The 23,825-nt window shown below is 36.9% G+C and overlaps 1 protein-coding gene across 2 annotated transcripts in view; it reads right to left on the bottom strand.

The window, feature by feature from the left end:
• LOC113717768 (TATA-binding protein-associated factor BTAF1) overlaps positions 1-23,825 on the bottom strand; it is a 29,254-nt gene extending 5,429 nt beyond the window's left edge. The window contains exons 1-19 of one of the 2 annotated variants that reach the window (XM_027242573.2): positions 23,689-23,825; positions 22,783-22,996; positions 22,420-22,514; positions 19,672-19,889; positions 19,510-19,564; positions 17,041-17,122; positions 14,990-15,321; positions 12,000-12,105; positions 11,318-11,921; positions 10,847-10,979; positions 10,682-10,750; positions 8,359-8,570; positions 7,787-8,027; positions 7,444-7,614; positions 4,471-4,899; positions 3,916-4,350; positions 3,682-3,801; positions 3,114-3,596; positions 1,964-2,502 (exon numbers count right to left, since the gene is read on the bottom strand). In XM_027242573.2, the coding sequence (XP_027098374.1) occupies positions 1,964-2,502; positions 3,114-3,596; positions 3,682-3,801; positions 3,916-4,350; positions 4,471-4,899; positions 7,444-7,614; positions 7,787-8,027; positions 8,359-8,570; positions 10,682-10,750; positions 10,847-10,979; positions 11,318-11,921; positions 12,000-12,105; positions 14,990-15,321; positions 17,041-17,122; positions 19,510-19,564; positions 19,672-19,889; positions 22,420-22,514; positions 22,783-22,834 (4,376 nt within the window). In that variant the 5' untranslated portion in view covers positions 22,835-22,996; positions 23,689-23,825. Of the gene's footprint in view, positions 1-1,963; positions 2,503-3,113; positions 3,597-3,681; positions 3,802-3,915; positions 4,351-4,470; positions 4,900-7,443; positions 7,615-7,786; positions 8,028-8,358; positions 8,571-10,681; positions 10,751-10,846; positions 10,980-11,317; positions 11,922-11,999; positions 12,109-14,989; positions 15,322-17,040; positions 17,123-19,509; positions 19,565-19,671; positions 19,890-22,419; positions 22,515-22,782; positions 22,997-23,688 lie in introns of those variants that run through there. The other variant, XM_027242572.2, reaches the window with a different exon arrangement.

The following is a 23,825-nucleotide window of genomic DNA, read 5'->3' as shown; positions in this document are numbered from 1 at the left end:
ACATCCAATTGCTTGTGAGAAAGAAGCACATTAGCTACATGCAGAGAATGAGAAGACTTTGCAAAAGATGCACTTAGCAACATAGTTTATCCCTGGTGATTTTTCAAGCTAAAATTTAAGATTATTGAAAAGGTTATATTCTGGACTAGAGGTGATTGAAACTGTAATGGAAGGACAAAGGTTCTTTACTAATTAGTGCTCATTAGTTTGAAATGCTGAGAAACTGATCCAGTGCAATTTGATCTGAGAGTTAAATACAATGGATATGCTGAGAAACTGACCCAGTGCAATTTGATCTGAGAGTTAAATACAATGGATATGTACAGTCAGCCCATAAGGCTAGTACTCTTTGTAGCGATGTTTTTATTCCAAGTGGCATGTATATTTATTGCCAGGGATTGTTGAATCATAGTTGAAATCAATCTCTCTCTCTCTCTCTCTCTTAATTCTACACCCTAATGGAGTGTTTTTATCTGATGTGCTAAGATTTCAGTTCAACAAATGTTAGCTTCAAGTTTCTTTAAGCCATTTAAATGTGGGTATTTCAGTTTCATGAAGGATTTGACAGGTTTAATCGGCAGCTATCGCCCATGGTTAATCCAACCCATGCTATTTAAGTTGTTGCAACGATTAAGTGACAGATTCCCTCAAGCTATGCTATCTAAATAGCTGCAATGATTCCTGAGTTGCTCATAAGAGAGAATGCTCATACAGGAGACCTTATGGAAAAAAAGCAAGACATACGGTAACAAGTGTTTCATGGGCAAGGATACTCTATAAAGACAAAACATTCAAGGCCCTGAAAAAGGAGCTCACCCTTGTAGAACCTATTACTCGGCCATTAACTTAATTGGCATGCCAATGAATCAAAGGACAGCCTTTCAAATTGGATGTCTACAAAAAATGGGTAAAAGCCAATTTCTCTTGATTCCTACATTACATAGAGGACATCATCTTTGTACTTAAGTATGAGATGACAAAATGATGCAGGATAAATACTGCAGCAGGTGTAGGATAAGGCTGAGTCTGGTATTCAATAAACTAGAGAATTAGGATGAGATGTTGAGTAGATTAAGATTTTATCTTATACCTTGAATATTCAGGTCTAGCTTGTACACTAATCCAATTTTTGACATCCATGACAATTATCTATTCCTTCAAGTTCTTCCAATAGAACTTCCAATGATTTGTGCTTATTAGCCCCCTAAGCAGATTTCTACTGCTTTTTCCTGGAATTCTATTCACTCCTATCTCAAGTAGCCGATATCTAGCACTATCGACCCATTTGTCTTTTCAGTGGATGGCTGTTGTCACATTTCGCCTGAAGCTGCTTGCTGAAAGGAATGTATTGTCAGTGGCTAGGGCCTCTCCTTGAGAGACCCTTCACTCCCTCCACTAGGATGACTCCCCGAGCCATCCTCAGTTGGTACCCTGACACAAGGATCACACACTGTTTCTCTATCATCTCTCCGGAGGTCAGTCAGTTGCTACCTTAAAGTGCAGTGTCCCCTCACGCTTTTTGGGTCCATGGGGACACAGCCTGGAGGTGGACCAGGATCTATTTCTTATTACGATGCCCGTGAACATGCTAACTCTGAAGTTCAAGCTAGTACTAGACCACATCGTCTTCTGATTGTTGATTACTTTGAAGAAAGTAATCAACAATCAGTCTTTCAAGTTATGACTTCACCAGATTAAAACCTACAGAATTTGAAATGTGGATACTATTGAACTTGATGGGTAGTCGATCCATTTTGGTCTAGTGAGATTGCTAAGAAAACATAACTTCTGCTCATAAATCAAAGCAATTTTCCTTAATCTCCAGCTTCCACCTAAGTTGCCTTAATCCTGCAGCAATTGGTATCAGAGCTAAAGGCAACCAAATGATAAACCAAGATGTGATGAGAAATATCCAACCTTGAACATAAGAAAGCTAGTATACAAAGCACTTAGCCTGGCTTACCTCCTTAAATTAACTCTCAGTTCAGTTGAGAGCTTGTAATCATCAATGTGAGAATTGTCAACCAGTTGCTCCAAAAATTGTGCATCTTCTTTACTTCTAGATAAACGTTCACTAAGGCCAGAAGGTAGGGGAACACCACGTGCAAGTGGAAGAAGAGGCACAAGGGCAGCAAAACTATGTGTTACACTCTGTCTGACAGAATGATCAATGTCACTCATACACCTCAGTAGTGGAACCACCAATAAAGGAGCATAAGGAACCAACTCCACACCAAGTCCCTGAACAAGCAAGCTAACAAGCATGCCAGCACCCTGTCTAGCATGAACAGATGACATGTCACTCAACATAGGAATGACATGTTCTATTACAGAACCCATGACATCTGAGGTCATTGATTTGGCCATAGTCATCACACATCTTGACGCAGCTAGCCTAACAGCAACATGAGAATGACGAACACATTTAAATATGCATGGAAGAAGTGTGAGCAGTTTTGGTCTCAATGTCCAATCCAACATTGGTGCAAGAGATCGAACCACCTGCAATACAAATAGATGAAGGAATGAACTATGAAGTATGAAACTAAAAAAGACTGGGTAGGAAAAATAAGTATTTATTCCAGTTTTCTGTGGCAACTGGCTAGGCTTCACACAGTAGAAAGGAGGCCCTGATTCCAACTAAAGCATAAATTAGTAACAGAGGTAAATTATCTGTATAGTTAATACAAGAAGTATTACTTTTTTAAACAGAGGAGGTTGTCGATAGCTTATTTATCAACATTTTTTCTACTTTGCCAAACTATAAAACCACCAACACATTTTATTGCCCACATTCAAGTTGTCTAAAAATTTATTAATATCAGAACTCAAATAACAATAGTTAATACTGGTCATCATGTACCACCTTTTAACTCTTTGAATCTTTGGAGTCTCAAAGACACTAATTTCAGAGTCTTTGAAGCTTGAATAGAGGGTAGCTAGTGGACAATAGATTGCCCTTTTCTGGGACAATCTATTTTCCAATCAAATAGGCAATGGTTGCATAGAATGTGGAAGAATTTAATGATGCTTGATAAAGTAAAACAGAGGGCACGGGCATACTTTCAAATTATGCCATTAATAATTTATCAAAGACTAAACAAGGTCATCACCTGAATATTATTTATCAAGACTTGTGAATCTGCAACTGAATCAATAGCTTCATCAATAAACTTTTCTTCTTCTGGAGTCAACCCATCAAGATTACCAGGCTTAAGGACTTCCACAAGGCAATCCCAAAGCTTTGGGAGTTTGTCAAACAATGAACCACCAAACTTCTGGCACAAATATTTGAGTGCTAGTTCTGAACCACGGCGGCTGATGAAGCCCTCAGCCTTTGATCGGTCTTCACCAGGGGCAAGTATATGAACTTTTGATTTCTGTCTACTGCAAGTGCTTCCAGAAGACAGGAATTCTTGCTCTTCAACTATCTCAATGGAACTAAGGACAGCAGCTTGAGGTGTCTCACAAGGATCCGAACAGGCCAAACCACAAAGGTTTTTAATTAACTTGTCATTGGGTCCAGGCTTGCGTGAGATGCAACCAGAAATAAGTTCAGCAAGGGCTTCAGCAGCCTTACTTTGCAACACTTCCTCCTGCAAATAATTGCAGCATGAAAATAAGTAAGAAACAAATTGAAGTATTTCTTTCACAAAACACACGATCCCTTGTGAATATTACCTGCTCCCTTTTAATGGAAGCCATCAAAGGTAATATAACTGGGTTGAGTCTTGCAGGAAGCTCTGACATCCAGACAACTGCCCCAGCTAGTAAAGCAGAGACAGTGATGTGCAAATTACCCTGCATATTTTAGTAGAAATAAAAAACCAAACCATCCACAGAGATGAAAAGGAAAAACATAAAGCATTCGCAGATAATAAATGCCATTGATTTCAAATCATCTATTAAATATACCTGAACACATTTCAGATATCCTGATGTTGTTAAAAGTCTTTGTTTTAATGATTCCAGTTCGTCAAAAGCATCCCTTTCAGTGTATGCTTCAGCACTAGATGGAGAAGGCAGTTTTGATGCAAAATTAATTGCATCATCTGCAGTCAAATTTTCTAGATCCAACTTGGTTGAAGCCAACAGATCATGAAACATGCCAGATGCCTCAGTGATACGGTGTAGTTGAGAAGCCTCATTCCGCATTTTAGCATATGTTCTTGAAAGTTCAGCATAAGGAAGAAGTGTATCCTTTGTCGGGAAAGCTGGATTGGTGCAACCTAACAAATCTAACAACCAATTCCTGAAACCAATCAAAGCTGAAGGACCAACTTCAGAAGACACAGAAACATCCTTCATTTTCAACTCCTGGAACCAAGATATGAGGACCATCGCTGCCACCTGATATTCAAATTATTTTCAAGGTAACATGCAGACCAATCACTATACATCAAAGAGGAAGGGCAAAGAAAAATGACAATGGACGGCTAGCATTTCCTATTCGAATGAACTGACTTGTACCTGCCGCTGAACACCAGATTTAGAGTTCAGTGCCTTCCACAATGGATCAATGACAAATCCCAAGGTTGTCACATGCAACTTAGAAGCTAAAATGCCCAATGCAGTTGCTGTAACAACCCGTGTATGAGTGACCGAAATGTCTTCATCAGCACCAACAACTATCTTAGCAGGGCTAGAGAAAGAAGGATCTCCAACTTTATCCTGTGAAATAGCACTGTCTGGAACATCCAAGCGTGTGTTCTTATAAGAGTCATTTTCAAGCCTAACAGCTCTCATCTTAGCTGCAGCTCTGAAATGACTCTTACGAGGAAGCGCTACAGGCCAAAACATTTTCGTGGCATCCAGTGGTGAACCATATGGAGTAGTTGCCAGCTCTATCCAAGAAGAAAAGTACAACTCTACAACACCAACCAAGTCCTCCACGGGGCACTGATATTGATTGAACATGTAATTTATGCAGAAAAAAGGGGCAGAGGGAAGCATATTAGTATAGAGAAAGGAGCAAAAACTTTGGAGAGAAATTAGCTAACATTGTCATTATTTACTCTTTAACCAGAGAAGTAGCTATTAAGAGCAAAAATTCGCCAGGGAAAAAGAAATTATATAAAACTGGGGTACGTTAAAAGAATACCACAAATACATAAATATGTAAGTGCATATCCATAAGATCCTACATTCCAAAAGTCAAAATAAAGTCACAAGTGTAAACTTGTGTAAGAAGGAACTAACAATTCTATTTCTCTGAAACTAAGATTCACGACGACATAAATCTAGAGAATTTATACAAATTTGTGTCCCTAAATCAGATCTGGATGCCTATACCTTCATAAGCATTAATTGTTCGAAGCAATAAGGACAAACAAAAGTATCCTTCTTATGGCAGATATTAGATGAAATTCATCTGAAGAAAAGAAAAACAACAAAAATTGCAAATCTGCCAGGAAGTAATTGTCATTTGTTCAAAAACAATAAACCCCATGTTGCAACACGTTGCAAACCATAAACACTATTTAGTTTCAAACCCCACCATTTACTCCCATGTGCTTTAGAGTAAACGATAAGATGGATGGAAAACATTAAATAAACTTTCTTTGCACAAAGACTAATTTAATCCCATAAAGAAAAAACGCATTTGAGATGCTTCTCCTCCCCTTTGCTCACACATCTGCAGAACCATAGAGTTATCGCTCAAGTAACACGTTGATTTGTAGGGAGATCAGCTTGCTGATGACGGCCATTGATTTCTCAGGTGATTATATCACTAGCCAAAAGATAGAATGCACCACTTCGTCTTCTCCCTCAATTATTATTTACCATTTTTCATCTCATCCATTTGTAAGGCAGAAGCAAAAAATTTAAAACAATTTATTACAGCACAACCACTAGTATTTACAATAGTAAATCCGTCCAAGTAGTTTTACAAAAACATCTGTACCACTTACATCCGTTGATTGTTTTAGTCAAACCTAGAGCAAGAAAATTTGAAAAGCAAATCTCTGTGAAAGCAATCCATGGTTATGCTGCCCAACCAGCCCAAGGATCCTATTTAGCAGCCCAGTTAGAATTTTTTTTTTATGGAGGTGTGCTCGAGTTCTTTGCTCTATTGCAGTCTTTATCAAAAAATGTGATGCTAAGAAATGAATTGAGATACTTGTACTTTGTTTAGGCAGAGAAAGGGCAGGAAAGAGTTGCAGGTAGGCATGGAAGAAGAAAGGAAATGGAGGAGGTTGGTCAGCCAAGATTAAGAGAGAGTAGCAGAGAATAGGACACAAAAATTTACATTAGATCACTCACTTTTTAGGTACAAGACTGCAAAACACTGTTAAATTGGATTTTCTTTTTACTCTAATGCACATTGGGTACCAAAAATGAAGGGTTACTGGTAATTTCCACAAACAAAGAATGATTTGTTGCACTAACAAGAGGAAATGGAAAATACCAAAAGAAAACACCGTTGCAAACGAAACAGCCTTAGAGAGTTCTATTCCTCCATTTGCATGCATTCAAATATAGAATCTGTTTAACTACATTCACGTTTCCAAGGTTTTTGTCCGGCATTATTCCTCAGAATTGGACATACCAAAAGAACCCCCGAACTCCATCGTCGTCAGGAAATTGATACAGAACATACAAGAACACTCAAAACATTCATGCTTTCTAAGGTATAGAGCATGATAAATTATTCCTCAAAACATTCAGTAATTAAATTATTTTTAGAAAGGATCTATTGATAAATGGCATATTTACCCAAATAATAGAGTTAATAAGGCAATGAAAGAAGAAAGGGAAAAGAAAAAAGAACACATGCTTCGCCTCCCAACATCCTTGCCATTTTTTAAGTGAGTCCCATTCTGCTATCTAGCCTCCCCTCTCTTTCCATGAACTCCATCATTGTCAATAAATGATACAGAGCATACAAAAATGCTCCATATATACATGCTTTCTAAAGTATAGCAATTAAATTATTTTTTAAATAAAAGCAATAGTTAAATGACATAGTTACCCAAATAATACAATAGTTGATAAGGCGATTAAAGAACAAAGGAAAAGAAAAAAGAAGAAAAGACAGAAATGCATCACCTCCCAACATCCTTGCCATTTTTCTAAGTAAGCCCCTTCCTGCTACCTTGCCACCTTTCTCTTCCCTCTGTCCTCCCCCTCCTTCCCCTGCAGTCACCTGTCACCCATTCTACAAAGCCATATACAGCCTCACTCCCCTCTTACCACACTTTTATTCTCCTTTCTCCCTCTATCTACTGCCCCAACCTGGAGGCCTCCTCCTTGCCCTTTCCCTGCTTAATCCTTATCCATCATCCCTAGCTCCTCCACATGGTACCCTCTCTCTCTCTCTCTCTCTCCCCCCCCCCCCACACCAAAACACCCACAACAACCAAAAAAAAAAAGAAAAAAAAAACACTATTTAACAGCAAATGTGTAAAGAAGGCAATAAGGTTGTACAAGTCTAAGTACCACCTGAAGGAGGAGCTTCCAAACTCTCTCAGTGCAAAGCAAAATTTCCTCGTTTGATTCAAGCAGCAAGTTCTGGAAAACAATCCTTAGTGTATCACCTAGAATAAAAGAAGGCCAAAACGAGCAAGATGACTCAGCAATACTCTTCTTAAAACCAGCTTCAAGCAAACGCTCCTGCACATGAACTCCAGTGATTTAACATTTTGATTGTGATAAAAGGTTCACTGCAAGAATTTGTCACCAGAAAGATTGAAAAGGAAAATAAAATCTCTGCATTTCATTCAACAGATATAAGCACCTTCACATGCACAAAATGCTAAAAGAAAGCACAAAAAACAGAAATTACCAAAGTTCGAATGGCTGAATGGCGGACTGAGGTGATGCTGTGTCTCATAAATGGCCACAACCTTGGTGCTAATGTTGATAACATATAAGGATTTTCAAGATAATTTATTTCTTCTCCCAAGTCATCTAGGCGACCAATTTTATTGAGATCAAATTCCTGTTTTTCACAGGATGTGACAGTTCCAAGTGACTTTGGATTCATATGCTCTTGAGTATATATCTCTGCCAAGAGATTCATGACACTGCAATGTAAAACAAACATCAAATTATGTTCATTAACTTGAAAGACATGTAGACCATTAATTTGAAAAACATCAAAGTATTTGGTCTAAACCAAAAGAGATGCATCGATGAATCAATGAAATAAGAGCCAAACAATCAGCCTCCTAATCTTTTACACGTGGTGCAATCATGATATTCAAAAACAACATAATAGCAATGGTTGCAACAAAAGCATAGATAAAACTTTATTAAACTACTTGAATCAACGAGGCAAAAAAAAAAAAAAGAATCAACGGGTCATTAAGATTGAAATGCAAGATGACATGTGATCATACCAACATCATGAACTACCTGCTAGTAGATGGGCTTAAGTCGTCCAGATCAAGCAATATATCCCAGAGTAGCATAAGTATGGAATGCAAAGTTTGGCCCTTTAGAAAAACAATAGCAGCTGCAGCAGGTAGCAAGGCATCTGCAGCCACAGCTCTTACATCATCATCAGGATCCTCAAGCCCAGCTGTACAGGCAGGGAGAACCAAACCAAGCAAATCGCTTAGCATTTCCTGGAGCCAACAGAAGGATAGTTACTTGGATAGAATAGCTGACACTAAAAACTATACTTCATAAATGCACCAGAATATCATCTAAAGTCTTCAAACTCAAGAAAAGAATGTGGAGATTACAAAATCAAGGTGCTAATCAAGCAGACAAAACAGCAAATCAAAAAGATGAATTAGCTATCAGAATAGCACAAAACACTTGTGTTTCATCAGTACTTGACCAAATAGAAAGAGCCCTTGGCTTCTGAACAACACTAACTCTCTCAAGATATTCTGGCCTCATAAAGGACCAAGTATAGCGAGATTAACAAATACTCAAAAGAAATAAAACAAGAAATTCTGTCCTTTCAAGCATATAAAATTCATTTACATCAATATGAATGCATTTTATATCCCATAATGTTTCATTGTTTTAGGAGATTTCCACTCTAACTGCATATCTCTTAGTTCCTCCTTGGTAATGATCAAGGAAATCAATAACGAAATTTTTAACATAACAATCTTCCATCTAACTTCCTGGAGCAATTGTAAAGAATACAACAACAAAATGCAGTTTATGTGGAAAAATATCAGCCAGAGACGTCTATTATCACAAGAGCACACAAGAAGTGGGCTAGATTTTCCATTAACAAGAGCAAATGAAACCCTTTCTTATACAAGGATTTTCAATTCAACAAAAATGTTAACATGGTGGGTATACAGGTGCCTTAAAAATCAAGATGAGGGGAAAGAAAGGAAATCCACAACTTTTCAGGAATACATGTACATCAATCTGTATATGTGCTTCCTCATCTTCCACAATCTATTTATATCGTAATATTACTTGAAAAAGGAAATTTTGATTCCATCACACCAAACGTAGGAAGAAAGACAAATTGGCCAGTTAGCTCTTCTTTTTGAAGCATGTTTTGAAGCCACAAGAGATCTATAAGGACATAATTTACTGGTCTCCTCTTCTATGATGATATGGAAAGCTTAAGCAAGGCAAAGAACACACACTAGAAGCAATCCCTACTCAATTTTTATACTCATCTCATATCTTCCTATATATGAGATCTACTCAATGTTAATGCCACAAATTGGCACTTGAATTCTTAAAAAGATAGTGCCAGAGTAAAAAGCTGCAGACTACAGAAGCAGGCCCATGGAAATCTTACAAAAAGTCAAAGCAAAGGGCAGATGTTCAAATGAGCTTTCCGCTAAAACCTTTGGTAAGCTGAATTGACGAATCACCACAAAAGCAAAAGAGACTTCTAACCTCTCTGGCTCACTGACTAATATGAACATTTCTGAGGGCACATAGTAGTCCAGACTTACTTCATGCATCATTGTTGATATAGAGAAGTAACCAAATCAGGGAAAAAGAAAACATGGATAATAACTAATTTTCTGCATGCCCGTACTCATTAACAAGGAGGAAGTATCAAAGGCCATCAAACCAGAAAGGTAGATCGAAAAGAAGTAATTAAACTTTTAATTGATGAGAACATCAGAACAAGGATTCTGCATTCACCTCAAAGTTTCATGCAACGTTTCACCACCCCCCCCCCCCCAAAAAAAAAATCTTTATGGTACTAGAAGCGCAAATAAGTTAAAAATGGGGTGGAAACCAAAACAAAGTTCATTGATTCCTCAAAGGCAGAGGAACTCAAAACAGTCAATTGTTTCTTTTGAAACAAAGCTTGATTCCTGAAAATCATAAAATGCATGATTTTCCAAAAGAAAAAAGAAACTTCTCCTTCTGTCTATAAAAGGATCTTCCCAGGTAAAACAAGAAGAGACACAGCAAAGAAGTCAAATTTTGGAGCGCCATTATCATATGAAGAAAAGAGTACTGACCAACATGGTGAAATAACCCCACTACATCAAGGTATTTGCACTGAATAATCTCATTCTCCTATTCTTTACAAGATGTAGTTAATAGATAAATGTTATACAAAGACAAAATTCTAGAAACTTCCAATTAGCTAAAGCATCTTAATTCGTACAACCAAAGCTTCCTATATCACATACAAAAATCCAGAAACTTGTGCAGATTATGACCCAAAAAATGAGGTGCATATGTCAGCAACAACTGTTGTCTAACAAACACTATTCAACAGAACAAATTTCACCTGGCGCACAGCAACCAGATATTTTATTCCCAAAAGACTTCCATGACGAATTTCCCACTCTGGTCTACGCTGAAAGAAACGGGAGCGCTAATTAAATTGGATGTTAAAAGGAAGAATATTTACAAAAAAAGATCCCTACCAAAACAAGTTCCACTAGATACTTACCTGCATCTGAAGCAAGATATTTAAAGTTTCATGGACTAACGATGGGTGCATATACTTGAGGACAGCACCCAGAGCCTGTGCACAGGTTTCCCGAACAGGAGCAACTACCTGATCAGACACATAGTCTCCAAAACTGTAGAAGAAAAATGAAAAAGTTAAGATCCGCATCGAAACTGCTTGAGGATATTTTAAAAGCACAAAATGCATAAACAGTAAAATAACGAGTCATCACCAAACAGAAACAAAAATTACCAAACGTAACACTTAACAAACCTTGTAAAAGCCAAGTAAGTCTATGTACAGCGGTAGAAAGTACAAGAAGCATTTACTAGTATACTAGCGATTTCAATTATTACTCTTCATTTCCTAAATTAATGCCATTTAGTCTTTTCTACCTCTAGGTAGAGGCTCCTATCTCCTATAGAAAGCTAAATGCTGTTACTAAAATCTCATGCCAAAAGAGGATCATACCGGTCCAGTGACAAGACACACAAGAATCGGATTGTACAATGTTGAAGAAATTCACAATTTGTAACCCAAGAATGCCTAGCCACTTTAAGCAAGTTCAGCAGCTCAGGACTGTTAGGAAGATCTTTAAATAGATCTGCTTTTTCCATGGACCCCTTATCCTCAGAGCAGATCTTTGCACTTGACATATAACTATTAGGATCTGATGCACTACTAAGGTGAGATTGATGCCCCACCTCCACCTTATCAGAACTAACAACTTCACCATTTGCATGCCCCATAGGCAAATCCCATCCAGGGGCTTCAACTTTTACATGAATACCAAGATTATCATCTTTGGTGGAATCAACAATCGTATCTGTCAGTTGAGATGATGCACCTTCAAGCTTTGGTCTCTTCAAAACAGGTTGGGACTCTTCAAACAAGATTTGCATATTCAGATCAATCTGTCTCTCCCTCTTAGTTGTGTTTTCTTCACCCATATCATTGAAACTAGAACTCAGGGCACTATCAAAGTTCAGGTCATTCATGATAACTCCAGCACTGGCACCCTGATGGGTTAATATTTCTCTCAAAGCCATAACACTTCCATGACGGACCTCCCAGACTGAGAAATAAAACAAGATAATATTGTTAAGTAAAAAATTTTGCAAAAGTTTGAACTACTAAAGGATGAGTGCTTTACCAGGATCAAACATATCAACTAGGAGCTGTTCAACAAAACTTTGAAAAGGCCAACCGCCATCACCATCACTATCAAAGTTATCATCATCAGAAACAGCATCTGCAAACTGCTGCAGCAAAATATGTTTTCAGATAAAAGCATTTAAAAGCTCACCAAAGAAAAAATAATAAACCAATTGAACAAGACTGCAATTTTTTAACAATGGGAGGAAAAACTTCAATATTACAGAGAGAGAAGCACAAAAGGTTCACCTACACAGGAATCATTTAAGAAGCTAACTGATATTCCTAATCTCATAGAGAGTGCACCATCTTCCTACTTACTGAAGACATTGCTTGCTGGATGCTTTCTTCATTAATCCATATAAGGACACAGTAAATGGGCAATATGACAAGAGAATTTCATTTATGAACACAGAACTATAGTACACAATCAAATGACCCTATTCCCTCTAGACGCAAGAAAGGAATTCAAGAATCTTTGTTATTGCACGGATGAGGCAATATTCTACCGTAATGGGAAAGAAGCAAAACTTTAAGGGAATCTCAAATTGTTTCAGGCTATTTCAGGTCTAAAGTTGAATTTGAAAGATCTGACTGCATGGAAAACTGCAGATGATGGGGAGCCAACGTAATATTTTTTATCCAGCAGATATATTTCCCGCAAAAAGTTCATTATATTGGAAAAAGTTATGTTCTGGTCTTCGACTGACATTTTCAAATTTGTTCCAAGTTGCATTTATTGTTCTAATTTATTCAAAAGATATAGTAATGAGACTAACAAACATGATAGTAGTTAAAGGCACAAAGCACGCTCCAGCTCAGGAAAAACCTTCACAAATCCTATGAAAATCACATACTATTCTTTGTTATTCTACAGTTATGCATGTTATTCTTAGTTATTCTAAGTGAAACAAGAAAGAATAAACAAGAGAAGTTTCAGCTTCAGCATACAACATAGCGAGCTAATTTTCAATGTTCAAAATTTCTTAACTGTATCCATGCTTTTCTAAACATTATCCTTTCCATAGTTAATTTTCTAGCTTCAATTGAATAACAGGATTCTTGAACACATAATGAAATTTTGACACATTCAGCAAATGGAAGATCCCAACAGACTTGGTGTGCTTGGATCCCCTTTTAACAAAAAACATTTGTTTTACACACAAAATCTACAGCAATACCCCAAGATAAACACCAAAAACCCAAAAAAAAAAAAAAAACCCAATTCTACCACACCTGCTTCTTCCAACCCACCCCTGCCTCTTAGCCCCACTACTACCCCTACCGACCCTCAACCCTCCCTCCCTACCCCCGTCCACCACCGCCACTGCCTACAACCCTCCCTCCGTCCCCTCCTCTATTGCTTCAAAGAACATTCTAAACAATGAGAAAACAAGCATAGACTAAGTAGAAGTTTTAATGCAACGGGTTGGTATGAAGAGGGTACGAGGATGACCTGAGACCACTAGAGGATCATGGATTCTGATATTAACTATAAACGTAAGAACCCCATTCACAGAGGAGAAAATTGTACCCTCCAGCTAGACACCTTACCCGCATTTGGTATGCAGGAATAACTCAAAATGGAAAGGTCTTTCCACCCAGAACACCCTTCCACATAGAATGGGCAGGAAAAACAATTGTCTTTCCACTATTTGGTAACCAAGTCAAAATTGAATGTACATTCCTGTTCCAATGTTTGGAATGCTGAATATTTAGATGTCACAAAGCAATAAAATTTGTACAAGATTCACTTAATTGCGCAGGATTCTTTGTAGAACATAACATGTCTCTACTTCTGTTCTCTTTCTTTGTGCTACGCTTTTATTTGTGTACCTACAAGGAACTTGGTTGTTCTTATTGCAATAATTTAATTGTTATATCTAAGTAAGTCTACAATATAAAATTTTTGTATTTATTAGCAAAATAAATCACTGTAGAAAAAAGTAATAAAGTCAAACATCCATGTTCCCAATTTATCATTATCTTTTAAATTATCTATGTGAAACTTAATTAAATTCATACACATTTCCACAATATCTAAAAATAAAGTGCAGTGTCTTAAACATTTATTGTCATAGCAGAAAAAAATACAGCTTGTTATTAAAACGAATTACATTCAATTATTAATTGAATCGCCCAAGTTAGGATAAAACTTGACCCCCCCTCCCCCCAACAAAAAAAATTATGGCCTTTCCAGAACAAAGCTGGAAAGGTAGGTTTTGTCAAGGAATCGGGTTTCCAGGAAGAAGTTGGAATGAACTTTCAAAGGGACAGGCTTTCCAACTTAAAAGATCCATACAAAACATGAGAATGGAATAGATAAGTTGGAAAGGCCTTTCCATTCTAGGCTATTCCTGCAAGCTCAACGTGGGATTAAAGCATTATCCCACCTCTCCCCACCTGCCAATACAACTAACCTCTTACCAGCTCCCAAACCTCTTGAAACTACCTCCACTCTGCAAACTTCAGCCCTCTTTCTCCCACCAAATTGCAGCCAAGCATTCCCACCAGACACCAATAACTCACTTCCATATGTACACCCCTAGAACCCCTAGCTGAGATAAACTAGTTAGTAAAATTTGAATTCAATTATTCCCATGGCAATAAGAGTGTTTTGGACAGTATTTTATCATGCCTCTTGCAAATTACAGAAGTTCTTTGTGGGGATTTTGGTATTTGAACAAGAAGTTAAAAGAGTCTACTTCCAGTAATTGAGCTAACGGACCTAATAGGACTTTGGATCCAATACATAAGAAGCGAAAACATTAAGACTTACACATATGCAGAAAGCTAACAGGAAATGTAGGTAGCAGAAGTTTGCCTATTTTCTCAAGGAAAGATATCAAAGAAGATCTTCACTTAACGTAACGTGAAAACAAAGCATGAGAACCATATATGTACAACCACACATCAAGAGTACCTAAAAAACCAGTTGCCTAGATGCATAGAAGATATGAATAGATGAGAAGAATATATTGTTTCTACCTTGTTCAAGCTCAAGATGTCACGATAAGGGCCTTTTGGCGATGCCATATCCAGCTCTTGTGGTTGGACCTCAGCATTTCCATCCTTAGACCATGCTTTTGATTGGTCTTTGGAACTTATTTTTGCTTTGCGTTTTAGGAGATTCAGTTCCCTTGCACTTGGCCTCCTAGATTTAACACCAGGGACCATGTTTGCCACAAATTGCTGGAAATTGGACATAGACCTATATTGAGGGGCAAGACCATTGCCAGCGGAGTGAAACTTTTGCACCAGCAGGTCTTCATCTCTTATCATGTCACCAACATCCATGAACTGCTCGCATACGTCTAAACCTGCAGATGAATAATAGTCAGCTTGTGAAAATCATTCTAGAAAAAACAGTGAATAAATATCAAAGACAGCACAAAACTGAATGATAACCAGAATGCATTACCATTAAACAGTAGTTTCTAGCATTTACTTGAAACAACAGAGAAACCAATCGAAAATGAACAATAAAACATTGAACATGGACAAAATTCTGCATTTCAACTTGTTTGGTTCAGAGATCATTAATAATGTCAACCTGTAGCAATCTTTTGACCAACAATGAATTAATGGATCAATTGACTTCCATCTTGAATCAAGAAGCAATAGGAGTTCAATACATAACTGCTACTAAAAGATTCAAAACAATCACTTGCATTAAAGTGCTGCAGAAAGGGTACAAATCCAAACTACAATGAAGTATTGGTATTAACCCCCCCCCCCCACAAAAGTCACCACCTCCTAATGCAAAATTGAAATCAAATTTGTACGGAGAGTGAGCTAATAGTCCATGGTAATTTGACAAACTCTTAAGCGCACCTGTCCATCTGAGTCATTCCATAAGAGAACATTAAGGAGTACCAAACTAACTGTACTTAGACACATTCTAGGAAGTAGTCTCATAAAATAACCAACCTATAGTGTTTTATGTCACAAAAGAAGCCACAACAGCTACAAACTATTGCTGCATGCACCAATAATAGCCTCTATGTTTCATTAGTTAGTCGGCCTCACAAAACCTACTTAGTGGCTCAACTATTGGTTTAGATGGTTCATCTTTCCAGTCAAATATATTCAAGCCTTAGCAACGCCTCATTTACATGGTTTCCCATGTCCTAGATCTCCTATTTTCCACAGTTGGGTTCAAATCATCCCTCAGGACAATATGCATATTTCCCATCACGGGTGTAGGTAAAAAAAGGAGCCCATTACCCACACCAATAAAGCCCCAACCCCTCCCACCAACCAAAAAAAAAAAGTCAAAGATTATAATACTTCATTTGTTTCTCCACGTAACAACTTTCATTCATCCCAAGTCTCTATTTTCTTTGGCTCAGTTCTCTTCAGTTACTTATTCAACAGAGAACAATTTTCTGCACCCTGATAGGTTTAAAGCTATTTTCATAATAATACACAAGTTCCCAGCACCATTTGAAGAAATATGAACGTCCATGCACAAGGGAATATACACATGTATAAACATGCTTCTGTTGGAGCGTGTACTATACCTGTTTCTTTTTCATTTCTTTAGTTAAAAAACCTGTGGCTTACTTCTAGTGTGTTTTTGTATCTTGCTCATGCATCAAAGTTGGCCATTTCAATTGTTGCCTAGTCACAGATGACTAAGTACCATTTCAGGAAATATTCATGTACAAATAACTCAACAATGTACAAAGCCTGAACATAGCAAAATCCAACTGAGCCATCACTATTCCCTTGTGCTACTGTGGTTAGGAGCGATACCAAAAGAGAGAATATATGACATCAATCGATATATTTTGGAGTGCTTTTTGGTCAACAGTAGAACTGCAGAACCACTTAACTTGAAATGAAGCTTTCTTCAGAAAGAGTAGCATAAACTCACACTAGGCATCAAGCTGCCAAAGTCTGACATCACCATAGAGATTCAAAAGTGGTACTATCTCAAAGTCATTAGTTGTGGCCTAGAAAATACAATAAATAAACAAGCAACAATAAAAATTCAGAACACAGATTTAATAAGAGAATTATATCTGCAAACTCACCTAGACGACGCCGTAGATTTTGTTTCTGTCGAGCCAATCGCTCTCTTGGATTCTTGCCACTCTCACTCCCAATATCATACTCCTAAAATCATGTGAAAATGGAAATTCAGATTAGGAGGTCAAAATCAGCACAAGAAGCAAGTGCACCCATATTGGTGCTATCTCTTCCAAGTTGTAAGACCAGCTATGAGCACCCAGTCTAGTTATAGAAGATTGAGACCAATCACATCTCAATTCGAAAGTATGCATGTCAAGTTAGATCATAAAAGGGGCGAAACCCGTAATGACCAGGATCAGGCCATAACACAATGAATACCATGAGCATGATGTCAAGTTATAGATGATAGAAGTCGTTTTCCCACTCCACAAAGTAATGGTGCAATGGATGAATATGATAAAACAGATAGACAATAAATAAATAAAACCAATCACATCTCAATTCCAAAACAAACAATGTTCCTTCTCGTTTTCTAGTAGTAAATTTTCCTTTTAGCAATATTTTCAATTAAAAGTTCTTAATACAAGTTTAATTCAACTTGGATCCATAAAGAGTATTGCTGAAGCAGGATGAGAAAGAGACCCCCCCCCCCGGTACAACTATCTATTGTACATGGCAGAAAAGAAATGGCAGGACTTCCAAAAGCAAAACTAACCACCTGCATGATTTATGCTCCGAAAATTGGCAAAAGCTACAAAAGACAGGCCACTAACACAAAAATGCCAGTACAACACAGAGACTGGAGTTCCCCATACTTTAAAATGTATGGAACAAGCGTTCATGATAAAATTTGGTACCTGTTCTGGAATCCATGTCACTAGGTCTTGTACACTTAACATCATGCCTAGTCTTATACTCAAATATTTCAAGTTAAGGAAATATTAAACTAACTAGAGTGTCCTATTCCTTTTCAGGAGCTACTTCTTTTTGTAATAAAATATGAAGATTTAAGGAGTGCTTGGTTCATGCTCTGGAATTGGAATTGGTATCATACACAAATAATTAGCATGGGTATAGCCTTATGTTATCATTACAATATGTATTTCTTGGGAAAATCATTTTAGGTTTGGGTATCAGAATAAGATATTATATTTTTAACAGTTTTTCCTCTTTTTCCCCCCTTTTTCCCCCTTCCTGCACATTCCACCTGCTTTGGCCATTGACAGACAACGTTTCTTCCTTGACCACCACCAATCAACTTTCAAACTCGAGAGAAATTCAGACCTAATCACTACTTTAACCTCCTGAAATCATATTTAATCCCAAGATTTTCAGATTTTCCTATCAAAGATAGATGTAAATTGAAACTAGATATCCAAAATGACAAAATGTTAATCATCTTCTTCGGTTTGAGAAGGGGTAAATACTTTTTACAGTCAAAATCACCCCCAAACCTCATCACCAGAAGTCTTGTCAACTGCTGTGACTAGATCGAAATTTTTGCTGCTAGTCATGCTTTTAAAAGCACTTCCTTGCTGCTTGATGGGAGGGCAAGATGAGCGAGCAAGGAGGTGGCACATGTCAGTGGCAACGAAGGTGGAATATGGTGGTGTATTATAAGGGAGGGATGGTGAGGGAGAGATGGCAGTGGAGATACAGAAAGGTGGACAGATAAGTACCAAAGGAGAAGATATCTGGGAGAGAGGAAATTGCTGCTTTTTTAAAAAAAATTGTGTTTCATTTGGAAGTCAACTTTGGTATTCAACCAAAACCTCACAATATGGTTAGGAATGGAGAGTCACCAGATTTCTAGATTTCATTCCAACTTTTCAATCCCCATACCTCTTCGCCAAGCAACAATTATGGTAGTGATTCCAATTCTTGATTCCAAAACCCTCTTATCAACCAGCCCCTAAATCATGTATTCAGAACAAGGATGTATTTTTCTTTGGAACTTCTAATGAATACAAATGGCCCCCACCTCTCCTCTCCTGCTCATAGTCATTCTATCAGGATCTTGACTGAACAAGAAAAGGTGAAGAAGAAACCAGATTTGACCATTGATATTTCACAGGATAACATGACAATATTAAAATGCCTATCAAACCCAACTAAAGGTACAACAATCATAAGTTGACAGTTTTATGACACAGTTTGTCTATTGTTGTTCATCAGAAAATAAGAAGTCATATGTATAAGTTTTTAATAGTAAAATATTCCAGTTTCAACAAGACCCATCATGCGGAGTCCCTATAGCTCCAAGGAAAATAAGGCCCACTAGTGTAACGATGAAACAAAAATAGCATATGTACTGTTTTAGCCTTTTTTTAAACAGCTAAGCTAAGTATCTTTCTCATGGTAAACTTGTTTCCCAGGCGTTTATACTTTTGAAAAGCCAATGAGGAACAATGGCACATCAATTTGTTCTACAAAACAGAGGAATGCAAAGTAATTGTAAGTCATCACAACCATGGTCGTGTTTGACTCCAAATACAGAAATGCAAGGTATGGGAAAACAATTTTAAAAGTACCTGCCCCCCAGATGCCAATAGAGCTCCAAACTCCAATACTTTGTTCAGATCAAAACTGCAATAAGTGCAATTTTTCTTTCTTAATTGCATTGAAATGGCTTGAAAACTAACCACCAAACAAAACATAGGCATAACAAGGAAAAACTATTGTAAGACAATGACCTTCTAAATGAAGCATTTGCTACAAATTTAGGGTAACAGTAAGCCCACGCTAGCACATCGCCAACAGGACAAGAAACCCCCAACTTTGACATCTTCATCTCAAGGCATGAATTTATGTCAGTCAAAGATGTGTGTTTAACATTCTCAGCAATTGCTCCAATGGCATGAGCAGCAGCAACCCTAGTATCCCACCTTTTGCTACAAAGATATTGAGAAACCTACACATATTCAAGCATTACCAAATTGAACGAGTTATTTTGGTGAAAGAAGTAACTATCTTCACTCCATAAGAAAGAGAAAATGAACAACAGAATGGCTCCATAAAGATGGCAACTACAAAGTCAAGGTACAAAACAGGCATATTTAAGTTCCGAGACACTTATTCAGTATCATTTGAGTAATTTTTACAATTTTTACCTTCAGAAAGAAACCAAAATGTAAATGAATAATTAAAAGTGCTCTGTTAATTTTAGCTGTTGATTATTGACAAATTTCAAACTTCAGATGAAATTTAGCTAGCTGAAAATCTGCATAAGATAATGACCAAAAAAAAGAATCCAGATTGAGGAAATTTTAGATTCAAACCTCAACATGTTTAGAAAACAATCGAAATTTGACTATAATCCCTTCATCCAATAAACAAGAACAATTGTCAAGCTTTGCCCATAACACCTCAATCAAGAAAGAAACTGAATTATTTATGTTAATACCTGTAACATAAAATAACTTAACCTCAACATATATAGCACATACCTTACTTTCGATTGAATAGATAGTGTTACAACAATTGCTTGTAAAAACAAACAATAAAATTATCATCTGTATTCACAAGTCAATAGCAAAAGAGCACTAGATTTTCAGCTTCATAAGTATCACTGCTTTTACTACCAAAAACATGTCGTTACACATAAGAAAAATTTTCATTTGAAATTAGTTTGTTTAAACACACCTCTGAAAACAGGGAACTGAGAAGGAAAGGAGAACCACAGGGTAACTTGTGTGGTTCAAGTTTCTTTTAACAAAGGAGGGGGAAAAGGAAGGGAATATAGGAATTCTTAAGCTTTGAAGTTCAGCTTATGTTTCCTTTTAAAATGTGGAAGCAAATGGTAGGGAAAAAAAAGGCATAGATGTACTGTCCTATAATGTATAAAACAAATTTTTTGCTGGAAATAAATTGAACTTTCAAAAAGAAAAGCCGCCCGAATCAAGCATGTATAGCGTATGATCTAAAAGATAAACCAATTGTACAGGGCATATCACAGGAGAAAACTGTTGAGGGATTCTTTTGCTGTAAAATGGATGACTACTTACCTATGGTTTCACAAATTTATTTAGAACATCATTTCAAGGAAATTTTTGAATTTATTTAGAAAACAAAAAGAGCAGGGGGAGGCAGAAAATATATTTCAAATTAAATAGATAATGTTTCCTGGTTTACTATTTTCTTAAATCAATGGGCAAAGACACAAGGTCGCTTTAACTTTTTCCCTTCGTATGTCCAAATGATGTATCTTGCATTTCCTTTCTTTTTTGATTCATATCTATACCTTTCCTTTTCATTTTTGTTTTTTGTTTTCTCCTCTTCAAAAAATCTGTTTACATTTCCTTCTTACACTTCAATGTATAAGGAAACAAGGAACATGAATGCCACTTCCGCACGTGTTCCTTTACTTTCTCAATAAGTTATCATGTCTTCATGTTTCCCTTCCTTAAACAAAAGCAGTGCCTAACTTTTGTGGAATCCCTATTGAACATAACTCCATTTGGTGATAAAGCTTTGTTGTCTTTTGGGGTTTTTCGGGTATAAGTTTATATCTAGGAGGCCTGCATACTAAGACAACACAAATCTTATTTTACTAAACAACTTTTTTACTGGAAATACAACTCTTGGGTATTAGATTATACTTGAGTGAGTTTGGTTAAAAAAAAATCAGGAGTCAAAGGTAGACAATTCTGCAGCAGGCTACAGCTCCAAGGAGCTCCGCTAAACAGTTTCCAAATGACAATTTACATCTTTGAGCACACCTAAAACCTTTATTTATTCCTCTTCAAAAATCCAACTATTGCAAACTGTGATAACAGTATACCTCACCATACTTTCCTCTCTTTCTTATTAAGCTTAACAACCATTACTCCAAACCCAATTCTACCACTTGCTTATATGTATAATGTGTATGCAACCATTGATAACCTATTCTGAGGCAAACTGGAAAATTACAAAGCGACATGAATTACCCCTTCAAGTACTTGTGCCTACTGCCACAAATATCAATTCTAGATGTATCAACTTTACAGTACAATGTTCTTTGAATTGGGGGCTACTGATTTGTATGTGCTATGGAGCTAACCAGGCAAAAGGATTTCTTTGCTTGAAATATGGTCAGATGTCAAGTGCCTTGCCGTAAATAAAGCTTATGCTACAAGGGGCTCCATTTATTCAACTGACAAAGGCGTCCAAAAATTCAAGAAGGATATTTCCATACGAAAAACTGATACTTGCAAGAATGAAGCAAAAAATTGTCAAATCACTACATTCATAAGAGTCACTTACTTCCAGGGCAAGAAATATAACAAGGCACAAAAGCATAACCAAAATATCTATAATCCATTTAAAAGAATATTTTGAAAACACATAAAATGCAAAAAGATGATACTAAAAAGGAAAAAAAATATGGTGATGAATGACAAGGAAAAAGTAGCATGACTAGCTTTCAAAAAGCATATGAACTTTGAAAATCAAATACGTACCTTACTCAACAGAGGGATCAGGTCCTGTGGATGTGATTTTGCAATTTCCCCAATTTGCTTAGCTGCAGTAAACCTCGTCGCTTGGGTCGAGCCCGCTTAAAATTTGTTAAAGAAACACAGATCCCAAATAGCCAATGGAAACCCATATTGAATTTTATTTTATTTTACGATCAAATAAAGCAGAGCCAAAGAAAAAGAAGAAGAAAAATACACCTAAGAAAAATTAGAATGCCAGCCCAGAATTAAAATCAAATGCATCCACAAGTTGATATCAGCAAGACAGACTTGATAAACACATAATATCTTGCATTCAATGTAAACGTAAACCAAGCATTATTCAGCAGAAAATGAACCATAGGATACTGTCCAACAAAGTAAGCAGACGGTGAAGACGTGATGATTGTTGCTGAGCCATATTCGTTCTCCAATTCTTTAACCTCAATCATAACTTCAATTAAATTCTCAATGATAGCAAACAATACCCGGCGAACCACGGACAACATTGGGAACTTATTTCAACCATTTGCACGTCACTCATGCCACCAACAACATTTTATCAGCACCGCCAATAAATTACCTAATTGAGCAATTTATCACAAAAAAAAAAAAAACCAATCACACTAACATTTTTCCCAGAAAAAAAAATCACGCTGCATAAACTAAACCACATCTCCACTATCACAAATTAATATTTTGTATCAACTAAAAACCAAAAAAAAAATGTGACTGCTGTGTAGCTCACGTAATGATTACGAGAATCTAAAACAAATTTTAGATTCATATGATGATAAACAACAAAAATTCTTCAGCATATTAAGCGAGAAATTCTTATCCACAAATTAACATTTGTATCTATGTCTATTTTCATTGTGTGAATAAAATTTTCCCAGAAAAAAGCTTGCAATAAACGTTCTTCTAAAACTATAATATTCTTTCTAAATAATCTCCTACCAAACACCAACAAAACCATGGTTCCCAAACCAGTCTGAGTAAGAGCTAGCTCGGACGAGCTGTCATGGGAACTTGGCTGCATCCGACTCAGACGATTCGCGGTGTGCCAACTCAGTGGGTCACACAACACCTGAATCGTCTAAGTCGTTCAAATCAGGACCAAATCAACGAAAGTTTCTGCTTTGTTAGAATTAACGAAAATACAATGAAAATTCCTCGAAAACATCCAAGAAAAATCGACAAGCAAAATCCATTGGACAAATTTATCAATGCTAAATTAAAATACACCAAAAACCAAAGAAAAATTAATCTGCATACCAATTTTTTCAGGCCAAAATTGTCTCCACAAAAACCCTCGATAGAACGAAGGAGAAAGTTATCGCTCAGGAGAGTGGACGTTTTGTTGGAGAAGAATTGGGGAGGTAGCAGTTGGGTTGGACTCTAGTTGAGACAAG

The sequence above is a fragment of the Coffea arabica genome, chromosome 11e, assembly GCF_036785885.1.
Source record: "Coffea arabica cultivar ET-39 chromosome 11e, Coffea Arabica ET-39 HiFi, whole genome shotgun sequence".
Taxonomy (NCBI): Eukaryota; Viridiplantae; Streptophyta; class Magnoliopsida; order Gentianales; family Rubiaceae; genus Coffea; species Coffea arabica.
This window is presented reverse-complemented; position numbering and strand designations above follow the sequence as displayed.